The sequence below is a fragment of the Tympanuchus pallidicinctus genome, unplaced genomic scaffold (genome assembly GCF_026119805.1).
Source record: "Tympanuchus pallidicinctus isolate F22 unplaced genomic scaffold, pur_lepc_1.0 scaffold29, whole genome shotgun sequence".
NCBI lineage: Eukaryota > Metazoa > Chordata > Aves > Galliformes > Phasianidae > Tympanuchus > Tympanuchus pallidicinctus.
In genome coordinates, this window is record NW_026294746.1 from 4,439,126 (window position 1) to 4,455,573 (window position 16,448).

General features: G+C 48.4%; 1 protein-coding gene across 4 annotated transcripts in view; it reads left to right on the forward strand.

Annotated features, from left to right (window-relative positions):
* PAX7 (paired box 7) overlaps positions 1 to 16,448 on the forward strand; it is an 89,462-nt gene that overhangs the window by 39,012 nt on the left and 34,002 nt on the right. For all 4 annotated transcript variants that reach the window (XM_052691797.1, XM_052691799.1, XM_052691798.1 and 1 more), the window contains exons 6-7: positions 4,899 to 5,098; positions 15,761 to 15,926. In XM_052691797.1, the coding sequence (XP_052547757.1) occupies positions 4,899 to 5,098; positions 15,761 to 15,926 (366 nt within the window). The remainder of the gene's footprint in view (positions 1 to 4,898; positions 5,099 to 15,760; positions 15,927 to 16,448) is intronic.

Genomic DNA, 16,448 nt, shown 5'->3' on the forward strand with positions numbered 1-16,448 from the left:
ATGTTAAACTGTAATACAGCTGCACAGGCACGAGCAAATGCTGGAGAATGGGGAGTTTGCAGGTTGGAAAGGGGAGGGAGGGGGAAACCCAAGCTTTATTGTATGTGCTGTGTCGCTGATTGGTTTTGTGTGTGTCTGGGAATGTGCTCGGACAGGGGCAGAGGGGTGAGAGATGAATTTGAAACACCTCTGTCCCCTCTTTGCAGTCCCACCTGCTGTTGGATGGGCTTGGAGGTGAGCGGGGTTATTCTGCAAACAAATACACATCTCTTCCTCATTGTGAACTCAAGACTTTATCATCTTCCAAGGAGAGAGAGAAAAGACTTTTCCTGTTTTCACGTCAGAAAGAAAAATCAAGGCAATACAGTTCTGTTCCTGTGATGCTGCCACTGTCTCTCTCCTTCTCTCAGGCTTTCCATAGGCTTGTTTGCATTTTGATGGGTTTTGTTTGCTTTCTGCCAGAGGGAAAGGCAGATGCTAAGAAGACAGGCAGAGTTTCAGCTCTTGCTCCTGAAGCTGTTGGCTGCAGATCTAGCACAGGAGCCATGCCCTGAATAAATGGCTGCTTCCTACTGACCCTTGTTATCCCACCTGGGATGCTAGCTTGCTTCTGGGAGGTGTGCACTCCTACCTCCCTGCTCCTATATGTGCTAGAGGACAGTAGCAGAGCCCTCTGCTACATCCTCATCTAACCTTGCTCTATCCAGAAGCTCTGCTATGGATGTGCTGGGCTGAAGCACACCTTCTGTCGGTCCTGGCATGGCACACAGGCTAGTTGCACAAGCAGGTGGTGAAAAAAGAGCATGGAAACAGCAGCATCACAGATCTGGCCTATGGCCAGTTACAGCCTCAACCTGCTAAATATACTGTGGGTGCTTGAGAACAGAACAGGAAAGAACAGAATAACGTTGTGGATGCAGTGAATACATGCAGATCTTTTCCTTGATTTATTATTTCATGCCCTCACAGAAATCAAGAGAGATTTCCATCTGTGAGATGGGTAGCTCCTTTTTGCCTCATGATAATGTGGCTCTGTTTATTAAGTCAAGCAAAAGCATTATGTTGCAGGTGAAGCTGCCCCTTCCGAGGCTATTGAGAGCCTCTTTATTGTCGTCCATCATAAAACTGCCTGACCTGAAACTCAGGTATATACAGAACTAGAAAAACATGCACGTATTTCATTGTTGGGGAACCAAGAAAGGCTCCTTTGGTGGATGGAGAGCTTTGTGAGCAAGGGGGGACCTGGCATAGTGCTCTAATGAGGGGATATTCAGATCTCTGGGATACCACCAAAGTGAGATTTGCCTTCATTCTTGTGCCATCCAACCCAATTTCCCCTGGGGCACCTTCAGCTTCCCAGCTGTCACCTCCAGCCCCGCTTTTTTGGAGCATCACTGCTGCTCCAGCAGTGCCTGGGTGGGTTTGCTGAAGCCATTTGCAGCACAAACAGCGCAGTTACAGCTCAGCCATCCACAGCACCGTTCCCTTCTTCACCTCTCCTCTCCAACATTTAATTTTTAGGATGGTGCAGCTGGAAGCGAGAGAGAAAGAGAGAGGAAATGGGAGAGAGAGGGTGACAAAGAGATGAGAAATACTGAAGGAGAGCGCATGTGGTTTCCCTCTCCCCTCCAACAAAATCCAATCCCCACTTTAATGAATGCGTTTTCATGTCTGGTCCTGCCTGCCAATCCTTCCAGACGGCACCAAGGTGCTTCAGGACGAGGCAGCAGGTCCTTGTAGGGCATCAAGGGCTCAGTCTGAGCCTGGAGGGTCTTCTCGCGGCCGATTCGACCTAATCCTGTTGATTAATTTAACTCTGGGGCTAAGAGGAGCCCAGAAGCAGTGAATGGAGCTGGAGTGGAGAAGGGAGGAGGATGGGAAAGCTGAAGAGGGAGGACAAATCCAGCCTGTAATTATGGAGGCTTTTCCTTACTCCTCTCCTCCAGCCTCAGTCGACTTGTGTTCCTTTCAAACCCCTCCAGAGTGCTCTGCTAATTGTACTCCAACCTGAACCAGCAGCGTTTCTCAGGAATGTTGAGTTTGTGGGCCATAATTTACACATCTCCTCCTGCCAGAATGGGCCCAAGACAAGCCCAGGTGTGTATATTTCACCTGTCCTATGTCAGTAGGGACACCTGCAGGCTCTGGCCACACTTCTTTCAATGGAGAAGAGCCATTATGGATCAGTTCATCCTGCAACCTACGCATTTTTCTCTTCATTTTCCTTTCTGAAGTTTTCCCATCTCTTCACCTCTCCCTTCTTTCTCAGCCAGTAGGATAGCAGGGGGAGCTGTGAGCAGGCAGCTAGCTGCTTCCCATCCTCCAGCATCATTAGTGATCAGTAGGAAGCTGCTGCCAGGTACCTCTCCACCATTCTATTGACAGTGTGCACGTTGCTGCCTGTGCTGAGCAAGTGTCAAACTCTGCCAACATGTGCTCCCACAATACCCCATTGTTCTAGAGGCTGCAAACTGAGTTTCTCCCTCTGCTTGTGCTGTTTGGAGTGCAGTGTGTCTGTGTTTCACATGGAGATGTGGAGCAAGAAATGAAGCACTCAGGTTTTGGATGGATCCCCTGGATTTGCTTGGGAAGGGAGGTTTCCTTGAGTTACTCCTGCAGCTCTGGGAAGCTTCTGATTGCACAGAAACTTCATGGAGATTATGGCAACGGTTTGTCCAGCACGTTTAGGAGTGGAAAAGACCTGTTTGATCCTCGAGTCGTGCGTTAGGCAGGTAAGGGACAGTCCCTGTTATCAGGGGATGCTCTAATAACAGGCTCATATTGCAGTCTATTTCAGCCAAACGACTTTCTGTATTATTTAGTGAATCTGTGGCTGACAGCAGCAGCTGCATCGTACTGAGACCAGCTGGTTCCAGGCGTGCCCTGGGATTTTTCTTGCTCTCTTGGTTTTGTCTTTGTAGTCGGGCTGCTGGAGCCTTGGACTTGGCACGAGGAGCTGCGGCTTCTTTTCCCAGCTTTGCTCCTGACTCATGGGGTGACCGTAGGTGGGTGACTTCCTCCATCCCTGCCACGGCTGTGAAATGGAGATAATGCCAGCTGGGGGCTGCTCGCAGTCTCACGGATAGAGAGTGTTACATCAATTTATGTGGCAAGTTTGGGCTTTCTCTCTTTCTGGCCCTGTAGCCAGGGTGATGGCCAGAGCGGTCACCGGTGCTGCTGTGAATAGGACAGATTGTTACTGGTGACAATTGTTTTCCTTTCTCAAATCCTTAGAGTGAATCAGGGATGTGGACTTTCCTCACCTGGGGAGATGCTGGATCCCAGCCTTGCTGTATGCTGTGTAAGCAGCTGCATCAAGAAAGCAATGAACTGTTGTACATAGCACAGCTCACAATGCATTTTCCTTCTCTCTCACTGACCCTGTCACATTCTGAGCCAAAACACAGCTCTGTCCTTTTTTTGTATCGATTATCAAGAAAGAATCCTAATTAAACCAACAATAGCCAGTGACTCATGTGATCAATGTGCAGAACTCTGCCGTGTGCTGCAGTTTTCCAGATGTGCTTTGGCACAATGCAGTTCTCCAAGCTCCAGATGTGCTCCTACCTGCCCCAAATCATCTGGGGTGCAGATGTGCAGGGCTGCTGTTCTCAAGTACAGATGTTCCTCTCACACCATTTGAGATTCCAGACTTTTCCTGATCACGGATGCGATCAGAAAGCTGGTTAATGAACACAAGTGGAGTTAGCTCAGCTCTAACGTTGTGTCCTCGAGACATAAAAGCATTTTTGTCCCGCAGCAAGCAGAACGCAATGGCATTTTGTGATCTTCTCAGCACAAACAAGTGAGCTCCGGTGGGATGTTTGCCTCCTACTCCTCCAAGCAGAGCAGCTGTTGGGGAGGCACAGCTGCCATTCCCAGCTCTGAAAAGAAGAAGGCAGATTTCGGGTGATGGTAGCACAGGAACTGAACAAAAAGTTCAGTTGGATCCTCGGGGGCACAGCTTTGAAATCCAAGCTTTGCTCCAGCAAATGCTGGAGACATTGGTAATGCTGTTGCCAGTGCGTTCCATCCAAAACCCAGTGGGTCTGAGTGGAATTTGGGTGAAAATCTGTGCCTTCTGCTTCATTTCTAAGCCAAATAGGAAGAAAAAAGAACAGAATGAGTTTTGCTTATTTCAGCTCTACTGTGAGGGAGAGAGAAAAGCAAAGAGATTGAGGGGAGCTGGGGCTCAAGAAGGGAAAGGCAAAGGTCCAGAGCAAGGCAGGGGAGAGGAAGGAGGTGATCAGTTAGACCTTGGTGAAGGACTTCGATGCTATTTTCACGCTCTGAGAGTCTGACTGTGCAAAATGACTGCTGAAATCTGCAAAGTAAGAGAAGAAGAACTCTGTGGATTGGGCAGCTCAACCCAGAGATGAAGCAGAGATGGCAATGTTTTTCCCAGCTGGAAAAAATTCCTAATAACTCTCTTTTCCCTCTCAAGGTGCTTTAAAAAATTGAAATCTCAAGGGCTAGCACTTCACCAAAACACAGGAGGAAATCAGACAGCAGAAGCCAAGCCATCATATATTGAAAATCTTTATGTTCTTATCTTTCAGATTTTACGTATTTTCAGTGTAAAATGTACAACACTTAAACACAGTCCCTTCAAACCAAAAATGGAAATCACTCGAGGTAGCATAAGTCAACAACAGGAAGCTCTTTCACCGTGGGCTGGGCATCATCCCTTTGTGCAAACGGTTCTGGTTTTGATAGATTGGCTCTTAACAGTATGGGGAAAGATAATGGGAGAAAGTAGTGGCAGTGGTGGAAAACTGGTAGATGTGTCGTATGTAGGCAGAGCATTTGTTTCGGTGGACACCATCGCTGCAGCACTGAGGTGTGCCCTACAGCCCTGTCTCTCATTAAGCATCATTCCCCCCTTCTTGCCCACCCAGGGAACAGGCTGGATGAAGGCTCCGATGTCGAATCCGAACCAGACCTGCCTTTGAAGAGGAAGCAGCGCCGCAGCCGGACCACTTTCACTGCAGAGCAGCTGGAGGAGCTGGAGAAGGCCTTTGAGAGGACTCACTACCCAGATATCTACACCCGGGAGGAGCTGGCACAGAGAACCAAGCTCACCGAGGCCCGTGTCCAGGTAGGAACCAGAACCCTAGGATGAGTCTGACGGCACAGCTTCTTGTTTCCCTTGGGGAGAGAGACAGTAGCATTGGGGATGGAAGGTGGAAATTTGGATGGACCTCTTCTCTGGAGCCTCAAACATGAGAATCTGAGGCTAAAATCCAGTTGTGTGCATTCCTGCGTTCCCATGGGTTTGCAGTTATGCCATTTGGGTTTGGCTTCTTGCAGAGGTACCAGCTGCAGGATTTCCATCCAGGTTGGGATGAGGAGCCAAACGTTTCCCTTCTTGGCAAGGCGCTTAGCTCTCTGTTTGCTGTGTGAGGAAATTCCTCGGAGGAAGCAGCATGTGTGTGTTTGTATTTGGTGCTGGAGGAGAAATCGTGCCATTGACCAACCTTGCCCAGGGGAGCAGATCATATTCTGCAAAGTTTGCAAGATGCGTGTGTGAATTTTCATCAGACTTTCTTTTTTCCACCCCGATCTCCAGAGAGGACAAAAAGGGAGGGGGGGGGAGGGAAGAAGAGGGGAGGAGCAGGAAGGGAGGGTTTGGGGCCGGGGGACTCTGACATCTACACGATTAATAGCCCTTGTGGGAACTCCACACAGAGACCCTTATGTCTTCCAGATAAAGGCTGGGTCAGCAGTGTGTGCAAACACGCAGAGGGATCAGGAGTGTGAACAGATCGGGGGGTATAATAGGGTCCCTTGGGGAAAGGGAAGGGAAGGGGGAGGGAATGGGGATTGTGCTGGGTTAGAGAAGTGAAATGGAGACCCCAGCAGTCCGAGCTCTGCGTGGCCGTGCGGTTGGGTTTCAGGCTCAGCACTGAGCTGTGTGCATGCAGGCAGAGCCAGGCGAGGAGAGAAGGAGCACAGCGGGCTTGTGGCAAGGCCTGTTAGCCAGCCCCTCCAACACAGAACAGCCTTTTATTTTTGTCCTGTGGATCTCAGCATGATGAGCTTCGTGTGATTGCCACAAGCTCGCCCCACGCTGTCTGGACAGGGATGTTTGCCCTCCTGTGCACACCTGGGACATTCGTGGGTTAAAAGCTATTCCCAACAGCACTGTGGCAGCTGCTTTCTCGCCTTCCAGCTTCCCCTTGAGAGGGGAAATCCAGCATCCAGGGTCTGCTTGATAGAGCCAGCAAAAAAGAAATCTCGTGAACTGACTCCAGCCAAAAAAAACCTTATCTGAGTTTTCAGCAGGAGTAGTGATAATTTGCTAGACATACAGGACTGTAGATAGATGGAGCCTGGGAAAAGTGGCTAACTTAGGGGCTAAGCCACCAGAGGTTGTACTATGTCATTTCCCCCATTTTTGTTTTGCATATTCTGCTTCTAAGAATTCCTTGCATAGATTGACACGGGATTTTTTTTTTTAAGGGAATATCTCTTAATGAAGCACACGAAATCTGCATTGCACGAGCTGTGATGGAGAGGAAGGGGAAAGCCCCAAAAGTACCAGGGAGTGCAAAAGCCAGCAGCAGGTTCTCTTTCTTCCAATCGGTTCTGACCTCACCGTGACAAGGCTGGGAGAAGGGAGGGAGGCGAAAGCAGAGAAAGGGAAAGCTAAATAAATAAATAAGGGGAACCTTTCCCTTGTTTCAAGCTGTGATCTCTGAATCCCCCTGCTTGCTCCCAGGCAGCTCGCGTGGAGGTTCCTGCCAGGGCTCTAGTAGCAGCTGTTCTCTGAGGCACATTCCTGATGGCTTTCTCATTCCGACATCCTGGCAGGCTCAGCTTCTTCCCACCACTTTTAAGCCTGCCGCCCCTTGTAAAATTTTCTGGATATCAGAGCAGATCTTTTACTGGCTCTCGGGACCTACAAACATTAGTCAATCAAGTTCTTGTGGGGGGAAGAAAAGCCACACACACACACATATATCCAGCAGGGAAATCTTCCACCACCTTGTACTCTTAGCCCTGTTTGGGAAGAGGTTTTAAGGTTAAGAAATTGCACTTTGGGTTTGAGGGAGCTGTAACGATGGTAGGACCAGCTGAGATGAGGAGTTCTGGGCGTTAAGGGACAGACTTTGTCCCCAGGAGCATTTTGTGTTAACACGGGAGGAGGGTAAATGAAAAATACATTCAGAATAGATGATCTTGGAGGTCTTTTCAAACCCTCTATGAAACACAGTTCTACAGCTGCCGTCAGGCTTTCTAACTGTACTGTGTATGGGCACAACTTCTGCACAGCGTCCCATTGAGCTAATTGTTACATCAGCACTGGACAAAAATAAGCAGGCTCGTCCATGCTTCTCCTCGCTTCTTTCTCTTCCTTTACCATATGAAAGACGAGCTTGCCCAGCTCTCACTCAGTCTCTCTGATACCTGAGTGCTCCTGTAGTGTAATCTCCTCCACGTGAAAAGCTGATAGCTCTGTTAAACTTTATTGGCAGACCTTAGAGTCCGGCTGGTCATGCAGCTGTCCAGCTAAGTGGAAGTTTGACACGTTGACAGCTAATAAAATTCCCAAGCTGAACAACAAGAGGAGGTGGAGGGGGAGCGCTCCCAAGCTCCGGTTTCTCATCTGCTAGGAAGATCACGGCAGGGTGAGCAATGCTTCAGCAGGGTCAGTGCAGTGTCTGTGTGGCTGGGATGTGGGATTCCAGCTCTCAAGCTACAACACGCCGTAGGGTCCGAGCCATTCAAAGGTTAATCCCAAATTTGATGTAGACAGGGACAACGCCGCCGTGGATTTCCGCTAGAGCAGGATTTCGGTTCCAGATTGGTGCCAAACGAGGCCACCAGTGGAAATTCCCACTTGTTTTCGTGCAAGGCGATGCCTTGACTCATGTGCCCACACTAATTGCCCAGCGCTGAAGGAATTCCTGCCCATCTGCAAGCTCCTGTTTTCATCCTACCAGCAAACAAGCTGCCGAATGCCAAGCGTTCATGGCTTTTTAAAATTAAGCCTAACAGCTAAGCAATTCACTTAGTGAATTTAATGGAAGCTTTGGGTTTGATCTGCAGTGTATTTTGGGGTTTTACACTGTTTTTTTGCAATTATATAACTGGCGATGACAATGTTTTACATGGAAGAGAAACCGAACCAACCTTAATGGGATTCTCTGATAATCTTGAAACTTTTCTCCCTGGTATTTCTAGAGAAGGGACAATTTTGAGAACAGCCCTTTTCTCATAGTCTCGGCTTTGTCAGTACAGCATTTTTATAGTGGGAGAACAGTTTTGTCAGAAATCCTTACCCAGGTGTGGAAATAATTTCTCAAGGTGACAGTGCCCAAGGAGACACCGGGTACATCAGTCATGGCTCTACAGAGGTGAACCTAATCCCTCTCGGAGTTGATCCCATTTGTTGGGTCTGTTTGCCCAAACACTGTTGTGCTTTTAAAGCAAGTTATAAACAAACAGCGGGTGCTTATTTCACTTTGGTGTTTGAGCAACATCAACAAAAAGAATGGATGTCCCCCGATCAGCCCCACAATCCAGAGCCATTCAGAAGTTTGTATGTTGGAAATGGAGACCTCGGCGCATGGGTTCCCGCACAAACAGCCCCTTTCCCTTCGCCCTGGTGCTGTGGTGAGTCAGACGTGATGGGTTCCAAAGGATGATCTCAAAATCCTTTCCCAGAAACCTACGCAAAATCATCTCCTCCCTTCCCCCCCAAAAATAGATGGTTTTGCTTCTCAGCATCACCTCTGAGTGATTCAGGTGGTGACACCACAGAAGCTGGGGACAGGCATGCATTCCACCAGCTCTGTTAATCCTAGAAAGATGGAGTCATAGAATCATAGTTTGAGTTGGAAGGGACCCTGAAGGCTGTCAGATCCAACCCCCCTGCAGTGCACAGGGACACCCACGGCTCCATCAGTGCTCACAGCCCCATCCAGCCTGACCTCGGGTGTCTGCAAGGATGGGGCATCACCACCTCTCCGGGTAACCTGTGCCAGTGCCCAGAATTAAATCAGGAGGGGTGGATTTGTAGCCATGTTGATGTCTGTTGTTAACCCCCAGGAAATTCCATGCACTGAGAAACAGTTATTTCAATAACAAAATTAAACGAGAGAGCAGGAGTCGCAACCCAATGCTTTATTGATCATTTTTATGATGGATCCCATTGTGATTTCTGCCTGGGAGTAAATGGATGTTTCATTTAATAAAAAGGCTCAGAGCAATTCTGTCTCTGAAACCTCGTTGCATTTCTAGGCTACTCACATCATCTGTATTTTATGACACACTTTCAAACAGTAGTAAACAAACAGCCATACTCCAGATCATGCTGCGATGGCTCCGACATGCCAAATGGAGCACCAGAAAAAAAATTCCATTCCATTTTGCTCAAGATTTTGCACGAAGCCGTTCTGTTCTCAGGATCGGAGGAGCTGCAAACCACTGTTCCCTTGTTTTGTAGCAGCTTCCTGCAGTCTGTTTTCCAGGTTACCCAGAGAGCTGTGGGTGCCCCATCCCTGAAGGTGCCCAAGGTCAGGTTGCATAGGGTCCTGGGCAGTGTGAGCTGGTGGGGGGCACCCAGCCCACAGCAGGTGGTTGGAACTGGATGGGCTTTAAGGTCCCGTCCAACCCAACCTTTCTGTGGTTGTGTGATTTCCCAACAGCTTCTCAAACGTCTTTGCTCTGTGCTAGAGGGGTGCTCTCGCACCAGCTGTGGTCAGAGGTCCGTGCTTTGCTTTCTGAAGGCAGAGGTGATGGATGGAGGGATGGGGTGGTGACAGGCAGCTCTCCAAGCTCTGAGCATGAGCTGGAGTCATGCAAAGCGGTGGGAGCCTGATGCTGTTTGCCTGGTGTTTTGCTTCCCAAACCCTTTGAGATGTGTCCAAACAGGCTCTTTTGAAGCAATCCTCCACCCTTAAAGGTCAGCTGAGAATGTTTTCTTTCTTCCTGAGGGTCCCACTCATTTACACTTCTTGAAGAGAGCTGCGAGGGGGTTATGACACAACAGCTGCCCCGTGGTTTTGGCACTGGTGCAGTGCTGCGGAGCTGGGAGCGGGGGCTCTCCTTGGCAGAGCTGAGCTTGGCAAGCTCATTTTCCAGGGCACAGAGCCAGCCGTGCCCTCGCACACCGGAGCATCCAGCTGGGCAGAGAGCAGCCCCTGGCACTGTGCAGCCAGGCCGTGAGAACCACAGTGGTGCCTGGGCATGGTGAGGGACAGCAGTGCAGTGCCAAGCTCCCAGCAAGGTCAGAGCCAGGGCAGTGTGCTGATCCAGCTCGAATAAGGGACTTTGCAAGGTAAAGCCTGCAAGGCTGGATGCAGCTGAGGTGCAGAGTAGTGTCTGGCTGTTCAGTGCCTAATGCTGCAGAGGGATGCTTCTAATCGGGTGGAGATTGGTTATGATCTCGTAGCATCTCTTCCCACTCGCTTAGGGAGGCAGTGCTTGATGTCCCAGCATTGCTGCTCTTCTTTCACATCTCCCCATCCAGAATTAAGAAACAGAAAAGCACTTAAAAAAGAGCAGCCAGGAGCACGCTTACCCCAGCCAATATGCTCCAAATAAGCCCTCAATCTTATCACAAATACAAAGACAAATGGTAAAGTAGATTTTCAGAGATCCAAACAGCAGTGGCAGGTCTTTTTTCACCTAAATTTTGCAAAAGCCAGAGGTGAGCATTTGAAATTGCAAGCACGTCCTCTGCCTGTATCTAAAGGTTTGCTTAGAAAACCATCAGCACTTTTGGTATTCGTAGTAGAATTACAGTAAGCAGCACCCTTGGAAATAGAAATGTCCCACTGACGAGGGACAAAGTTCCCAGCTGTGTAAGCCTGAGGGCATCTTGCTGGAGAGAGTCAGCACTATTTCATTAAGTATGAAATTTACTGGAGATGAAGATGATAAACCTAATCCCATAGTCCTTCTAGCAAAACACGGCTGGGAATCAACAGGAATGAATGCAAACTTGAGGACGAGCTGCACCATTTGGCAGGAGCTTGTTTTGTGCTGCGTTCCCTGGTCTGCTTTGGTTCGAGCTGAACAAGGGATTGCCTCAACAATGTGGCAACGATTTGCTTTTTTTACAAAGGAAAGAGGGCCCAGAGGCCAAAGCAATGAACTGGGTCCCAGCTCCTCAGATGAGACGTCTGTGGATCGCTGTGTGTTCAATGGGAGCGGGTGCAGTCGTGCTGATTTATAGCAGCGCAGTGTCTGTCCCATTGTGTGAAAAACAAACAGTGCCTCCGAGAGGTTGCATGAGAAGAACCTTTATTGCCAAATTTCCAGCCCAAGGAAGGTGGACCAAAATGGTTCTGGCTTTGAAACTGTGTGGTGTGAAGCTGTGTTGGTGCGGAGGGTTGGGTTTGGAGATGTGAAGCCGTAATCAAACATCTTACTGCCAAAGATGGTTGCTTTTCATCAAAAGTGGTTTGCGAAATGATAATAATAAATCCACGTGCCAGAAATGGTTCAAAGTCTTCAGAAGAATGTTACAAATAGCCAATGCCTTCAGGAGCAGGGAAGCGCCAGGAGAAATATGGGCTAAATTCATTGGATAATCTCATTTGTGAAGAATCATTTGTTCTGCTCCACTAACCTTGTCTTAACTGTATCACCCACCAGTGACAGAGGCTCAGCATTTTGGGCACTGAACCAAAGTGTCACTAGATACAGCTGTGTCCCTGCATGCATGGATAAAACCTGTGTGTCTAAAATCTGTGCCTTGTTGTGGGCCCGTATCCCCTCTGTTCTGTAAGGAATTATCTCAGCTGCCTCAATGATGCTCGTGTGTCCCTGATGCTCAGGACTGGTGTGGACCAGGCGAGGCTCTCTCCTGGTCTGGAGGAAAGCCATATCTGCAAAGCCTCCATGTAACCTGCGGAGGGACCTCATCTGATTTTGGTGGAATTTGTCTGCCTGGGTTTTGAGATTCTTTGCCACCTGGTTTCTGCAACATACGCTGCATCTCTTCCATCCTGCTGCAGAGCAAAGGCACGCCTTGGCTTTTCCATCCCTGTTTCCATTTATGAGCTCATTTATCCCATCCATCTTTCTCCAACATCAAATCCTGATTAGGCCGAGCAAGGAAACAACAGGCTTTCTTTCCCACAGGAGGCTCTTTTTGACCTTCCTTTCCTCTCCTTGTCTGACAAATTGTGGGAGCTGACCCATATCTCGGTGGCTGCGGGGATAATTCAGTCCAGCCCCATCCTGGCAGGCAGCTGTCTCTGCAACCCTTCTCTGCTGTTCTCTGCTTGAGAACAAGTGCCTGGGACATCTCAGAAGGGCTGGCATTTGGGTTAAATAAGAACCAGTGCTAACCTTTGCCCCAGACCCAGGTTGGTGGGGAGGATGGGCTCTTCCAAAATCAGCTGACAGTGAGGGATTGGAGAGGTTTCTTAGCTTCGCTGTGCCTTCCTCTGCCATCTGTGTAGGGGATGCTGGAGGAGATACCCTGCAGTAAAGAGGTGTGATCACGGGCCTCAGAGCAGCATCCTCGCTTGCTGTGCAAGTGTAGCCCATGGTGCAATGAGCAGTTCTGCTCCTGTCACAGAGTTCTCACAGGAAGAAGTTTTTAAGGACAGCGAGGCACTGGCACAGGCTGCCCAGAGAGGTGTGCAGGCAGCCAGGGTCAGGCTGGAGGGTCTCTGAGCACGGATGGGGCTGTGGGTGTCCTTGCTCATTTCAATGCGTTTGTCCCAGCACAAAACTTTGGCCGTGCAGTTTTGTTCCAGGAGTGCCAAAACTTCTTCCTCTTCCTCAGCTCCTTCCCACCAGTCTGCTTTTAGCAGCCACAGCCTTCACCCCAGGCTTACCATGGTGTAACAGGATCCTCTGGCAGGGGGAATCTTTAGTGGCTGATAAAACCTTAACTGTTGTGCAATGAAAGCAGGTTCCCTTTGAAGTGCGCCTCGCGTTACAGTTAGATGCTCTAGCCTCTGTATTTTAACTACCAATAAAATGATTTATAAGCATAAAGGCCTGAGCCACCTTTAAGGCGGGGGAAGGGAAAGAATTGCTAACGTCATTAGCTGGAATGTATCTGCCTTTTTTCTGGGGGTTATAAATAAGGGGCAGAATCAACCTGTTTGGGCCATGAAATGTCCCTTCCTCTGCACGGGAAGATAAATCCTATCAATTTCTTTGTGGAAGGTTTCAGTGTATTTGTGGCTGGAGAATCCAGGCTCTACTGGGAAGCGCTGCACTTCGGCGTGTAGTTATGAATCTCATTTGCCTGCATGCGTGTTTACTATCATTATTCTTTATTATTTGCTGAGATGCTCCAGCTGAGACAGAGTTATCACCTGGCTGGGTATGCTGCATTCTAGGAGTTAATTACAGCCCCTGTCTTAGGTGGTTGACTGCTGAAATAAACTAAAACATGAGAAAAATGGGCTGATGGTTGGACTGGATGATCTTAGCAGTCTTTCCAACCTAAATGGTTCTAGGATTCATGGGGTTTATCCTCACTTTAAAAGTGATGACCTGATGCATAAGGACCAACCCTTCTTGAATGTTTCTACTGACTTCAAATTGGACAGACAAAGTTTTCCAAGGTCACGGGAGGAGCTTGTAGCATAATTAGGAACCAATTTTTTCTCTAGGTGTAGTCCAAAGCCATGAAAATAGCTTTCCTTCCTTCCCAAGCCCATGTGCATTGTAAGCTTAAGGGCATCCCAAGGATGAACCCTGGCCCATGTGTTGTAAAAGGATCTGCTCAATCATCTCCCTTCACAATAAAATAAATATGAAATAAATAGGAAGCAAATCAACTGCACGCCCTTTGCTTTGGAGAAGCAAAATAAGAGAAGCTGTACACATCTTTGCATTTTAACTTTGTGTGAATAGGTGTGCTAGTGCACAGACAGCATTAACTTCATGTGATGTAATGGAACATGGCCCAAATATCCCCAAAGTTTTGACATTCCTGGACTACACTGAGGGTAGTGAGGCACTGAGGTTGCCCAGAGAGATGGTGAAGGTCAGGCTGGAGGGGCTCTGAGCACTGATGGAGCTGTGTGTGTTCAATCACAATCCATTCTATCCATTCTATCGCAATGGAGTTGGCCCAGATGGCCTTGAGGGTCCCTTCCAATTCCAATGGCCTGAAGTGTGGAAGAGGAGAGGATTAGCCAAGCAGCGCATCCTTAACGAGCAGGAATTAACACATACCTGTGTGTGAGGGAAAAGGGCAGGACCATCCACCTCTTATGACCGTGCAAACAAAAGGTTGTTTATTTGTGCAGCTCCCTGCTCCTAGAAACTGTGTCATGGGTTGGACTGGATAAAAAGAACTCGAAAGCGCCACAGGCCTTGATGCTCATTCATTTCTCTCTCCTTAACTCTGTCCTAGATTTTGCTAGCGATTTCTGGTGCCAAAAATGAACACAGAGATTCCGACCTGCATGGACTCTGTGGATCAATGCAGATCGGATGTGTGCTGACCTATTTCTGTCACGCTTTTGGAAGGTGCTGGGAGGTTACGCCGCTCCAGGCAGCGCAGTAGGGACAGGTCTGTAAAGAGGCACGTTGGGTGCCAAGGACCTGACATCAGCACTGCATGCATTTCAGAGAGCTGCTCCAAAGAGGGAAGGGAGCCTTGGACTCAGATTCCATTTTATTTGAGGGAGAGAGTTTTGTTTTGGTTCGCAAGACGTGGGGACAGTTTGGATGGCAGTGCCTCAGCCCCTTGTAACCCCAGCTTCTGACCTCACGTTGAGCAGCTTGGAAGCCTGATGGAGGATTTTTTTCCCCCGAATGCTTTACACTCTTGATTTTTGCTCCATTTTTTTCATGTTGCTGTGAAATTTAATCGTGTTTCCTAGCCCTTTAGGCCTCACAAAGTCCAGCAGCTGCATTCTCATCTGGCTTGAAAGCTTATCCGCATACTTCTGAACCCCAAACAGGGATCGGTCCTGAGAGCCTCTCTGATTAAATAAAGTAAACCAAACCCAAGAGACAGCCTGAGAAGCACTTCCCACTCTCCAGAAGGGAGATTGCCCATGATAAAACACATCAGTGCAGACATGAATTTGGAAAAATCTCCCCTCTTGTCTTACAGGTAAACTAGCACTGTAGGAAACACGAGCCCAGCTTCGCACATGCATTAATACTGCATCTGTTTTAATGCATAGAGATTTAAATTGGCTGCAGTACAATGCTAGAGCACACTGCAATGCCTCTTGCAAGGAGAGCATGTCTTAGCATACAGACAACAGTGATTTGCTGCAGTACAGAGGAGCTAAGAAAACCTTGTATTCCCTCCGGTCTGGTTGTATCTATTTAGCTTGTCTAACATAGAAACCATGATGCTAATCTGTCTATTTATCCCTCCTAACAGTGCAGCCATGTTGCTATTATGGTACTTAATCCTTCAGCATAATTCACATAGTTGTCAGATAACGAGGCAGAATGGCCAGGTGGTAGCAATGCATCTATTTGGTATGGACTGACTCGGAATACACAAGCTGAATTATTCCTCTTCTTCTCACCCTGCTGCTGATAGAACCCTCCCGTGCTCTTAATGATATCTTTCACAATATTAAATGCCTGTATCTTTACCCAGGAGACAGGGCAGTGGTACTGTTGTAATTTGAGAGAAAGGAGAGTAAAGAATGGGGACAAATACCCTGAAAGTCAATGCCAGGCCGCAAACTTGAACCTATCTTTGGCCAGTGCAGTATCTCAGATCGCCTTTGGATGCGTTATCAAGACATCATCCAACTCAAGTTTATTTTTGGCCAGTCACACATCATCTTTTCTATCCCTGTCCCAGGTGTGGTTCAGCAACCGACGAGCGAGATGGCGCAAACAGGCGGGTGCAAACCAACTCGCAGCATTCAACCATCTGCTGCCGGGGGGCTTCCCACCCACAGGAATGCCAACTCTGCCCCCATACCAGCTGCCAGACTCCACCTACCCAACCACCACCATTTCCCAAGGTAAGCATTCATTTGCCCGCTCTGCTCCTCTCCTCTTGCCCTACATCACCCTGTTGGCCATTCTTTCCTTGGTTTGCCCTCCATCATCCCATTGACCATTCCTTCTCTGCTTTGCCTTACACCACCCTGCTGGCTATTCCTTCTCTAGTTTGCACTACATCATCCTATTGTCCATTCCTTCTCTCCTTTGCCTTACAACATCCTATTGTCCATTCCTTCTCTCCTTTGCCTTACAACATCCTATTGACCATTCCTTCTCTCCTTTGCCCTACAACATCCTGTCAGTCATTTCTGATTTGTGACATTCCTCTTAGACCTCTGTAACAGGTAGGTGGTTTTCCTTTGTTGTGAAAACCAGCTTTTGGCTCACATCAATGGAAACTTCGCTTTTTCCTCTGGAGAGCAGGTGGATCTGCTCTGCTCACTGTCCCATGGTCCTTTCTGCTACACCAGTGTGTCTCACATCTGTTCCGCTCAGCTTTGAGGTGAAGATTCCATCAGTCCAAAGCAAACAACATGGGC